The sequence below is a fragment of the Trypanosoma theileri genome, assembly GCF_002087225.1.
Source record: "Trypanosoma theileri isolate Edinburgh chromosome Unknown TM35_Tth_20_V1, whole genome shotgun sequence".
Lineage (NCBI taxonomy): Eukaryota > Euglenozoa > Kinetoplastea > Trypanosomatida > Trypanosomatidae > Trypanosoma > Trypanosoma theileri.
This window is the reverse complement of record NW_021639862.1, coordinates 136,660-139,515: the sequence shown is the minus strand read 5'-3', so window position 1 is coordinate 139,515 and position 2,856 is coordinate 136,660. Positions and strand designations below refer to the sequence as shown.

The window sequence follows — 2,856 nt, the reverse complement described above, 5'->3', positions numbered from 1 at the left end:
AAAAAAAAAAAAAAGGACAAAGAGAAAATCAAAGAAAAGAGGAATTACCTTTCTTCTCTTTTTTTCTTTGATCAATTTTTTTTTTCTTTTATATTTTATATTTTAATTTCTGTTTGTTTTTATATATATATATTTGAATGCCCTCATTAAACAGTTCATTTGTTGGTGAGGCGGCTCAGCATGCACGGATCCATGAGTCTGTGTCTATTACATCTATATTTAAGCGCATTATTCTCATTTCTATTCCATTGAATTTGGCACAACTTGCGCAGTTTTCTATTAATGTTTCTATAATCTCTGTTGTTGGTAAACTTGGTGTTAATCAACTCGGTGGAGCCTCACTGGGATATGGTCTTATCAACGCGACGGCTTTTGCTTTCGCATCGGGATTCTGTGGAGCACTAGAGACGGTTCTTTCCCACACATACGGTCGTGATCCGAAGAGTAAAATGTATGGTATTTATGCACAGCGAATGACTCTTATGTTATTATTAGTAGGACTTTTTCTTTCACCTATTATTTTATTTATTGATCGTATTTTACTTTGGCTTGGACAAGATCCGGATGTGGTACAGTATACGGGAGAGTTTTGTCGTGCTGCCGTATGGGGTGTTTTCCCTGTAATGGCGTTAGAACTCCTTCGACGTTACTTTGCCTGTCAACACTTAAACAACATTCTTTCTATTAACTTAATGGTAGGAGCGGTATTGTTTCCTTTTCTACTTATATTTCTTGTCAATATATTTGGCTTTATTGGTGCCCCGTTTGGTTGGTGTATTCTCATGATATGTATGTCTGGTGGTCTTTGGCTTTATCTCGTCATTACGCGTAAATATAAAGATACGTGGGGAGGCTGGGATGATGCGGCGTATAAACACTGGGGACCACTTCTCGCGCTTGCGATTCCATCTATGGGAATGATGTTGAGTGAGTGGGTCTCATTAGAAATTAATAACATCTGCGCGGGATTTGGAACGCCAGAGGAACTCGCAGCGTTTGGAATTACATTTCAGCTCTCGGGTGTGTGTTGGTCTAATGCCGCAGGAACATTTATTGCAGCATCTGTATTGGTGGGAAATGCGATTGGTGAGGGAAAACCAAAACTAGCTCGTACAATAGCTTACTGTTCTCTTATTACCACTATATCTATTGCAATCTTTAATCTTATTATTGTAAGTCTTGTAAAGGATATTTTCCCATATATGTTTACCGATAGTGAAAAGGTAGTAAAGATTGTGCATTCCTTATTAAAGTACTTTTTCGTCTATCACACCTTTGATGCCTTTCAGAGTTGTATGATGGGAGTTCTTCGTGGATGTGGAATGCAGAAACAAGGTGCTATTGTTATTCTCTTTGTCTATTCTATTGTTGGAGTTCCACTTGGAGTATTTCTCTTTCTTAAAATGAGTTTTGGTATTGAAGCCTTATGGTTAGGTCCTGCTTTTGGAGTTACGGTGATTGGATTTCCCTGTTATGTCTTTATGCTATTACGTGTTATTAAATGGGATTCCTTAAAACCACACACAGATCATCATGAATTGGATTATGTGATGGAGGAAGAAAAAGAGGATGTGGCTTCTGTGGTGATTTGCAGTAGTGAGAGTATGAGTAACTTAACACTTGTGGGTAATGAAGAGGAGGAAGATGAGGCACTGAAAGGGAAAAGGGAAAGTACGGTAAATAGAAAGAATACAAATGATACCATCATTACAGTGGGTTTAACTTCCTCCTCTATTACAGCCAACAACACATCTTCTTCCTCATCTGCTGTTGTGAATGGAATAGATAGAATATGTGAGGTCTTACCAACAAGGAGTAGTGGAGTATCCATCGAACCAACTCGTGAAAAGAAGGAATAGAAGGTTCTTTCTTTATCTCTCTTTCTATATATATATATATATATATATATATATATGATAATAATAATAATAATAATAATAATAATAATAATAATAATAATGAACCACAACACAGAAACAAGAAATCCATACAGTAAACGAATAGCGATGTTGGTGTACAAAATTTAACAGTGAAGTGGTAGTGGGAGTTCTTTAATATAGATGGAAATATAGTAATGAAGGAGAGGAAGAAGAAGGAAAACTATATCTGTATGAACTTGTTTTAATTCTTCTTCTTCTTTTGGCTATTTGTTTTTGTTTTTTTTTATCTTTTCTTTACTATTGTTATTTTTCTTTTTTCTTTCTTTTTTTTTTTACCATGAAGAAAGAACTGAAGAGAAAGAAAGAAGAAAAGAGGGAATGGAAAATTGAAAAAAAAAAAAAGTAATTGAAAGAAGAAAAAGAAAATAAGGGTAAATACAACATTAGATTAAATACAAAACAGGAGGGGAAAAGAACCCCTGCATAAAGTGGAAAGTGAAGATAAAGTGAGAGAAAAAAAAAATGGTCCAAATGAAATGAAATGGAAAGAAAGAAAGAAACAAAGAGAGAATAGATAAGACGAAAAAAAAAAGTGGCTGCTTCTGTTATTATTATTGCTATTACTTTCGATAAGGATAATATATATATATATATATATATATATTAGAAAGACGAAAGAGAAGTTTTTTATTTATTCTTTTTTTTTTTTTTTTTGTAAGGTTTTTTTTTTTTCACGATAATATGTTTGGGAATCAAATGAGAATGTTTTTACTGTTGTATAAAAATTTTTCTTTATAATAAACTTTTTTTTTTTATTTGTACAAATTCCATTTTTTTTTTCTCGAACGTTTATTTTTCATTTTGTTTTTTTTTCTTGTTTTTACCCCTTAATGAATGTGTGAATGACTTTACATGTGTTTGTGTATATGTATGTATTTCTCTGTATATATATATATATATATATATATATATATAT

General features: G+C 32.8%; 1 protein-coding gene across 1 annotated transcript; it reads left to right on the top strand.

The window, feature by feature from the left end:
• Positions 1-137: 137 nt before the first annotated feature.
• Positions 138-1,859, top strand: TM35_000201480 (uncharacterized protein; the record flags this gene model as incomplete). The annotated part of the gene is made up of 1 exon (XM_029026833.1): positions 138-1,859. One exon carries the CDS (start codon positions 138-140, stop codon positions 1,857-1,859), a length of 1,722 nt encoding a protein of 573 aa, XP_028881805.1.
• Positions 1,860-2,856: the final 997 nt, after the last annotated feature.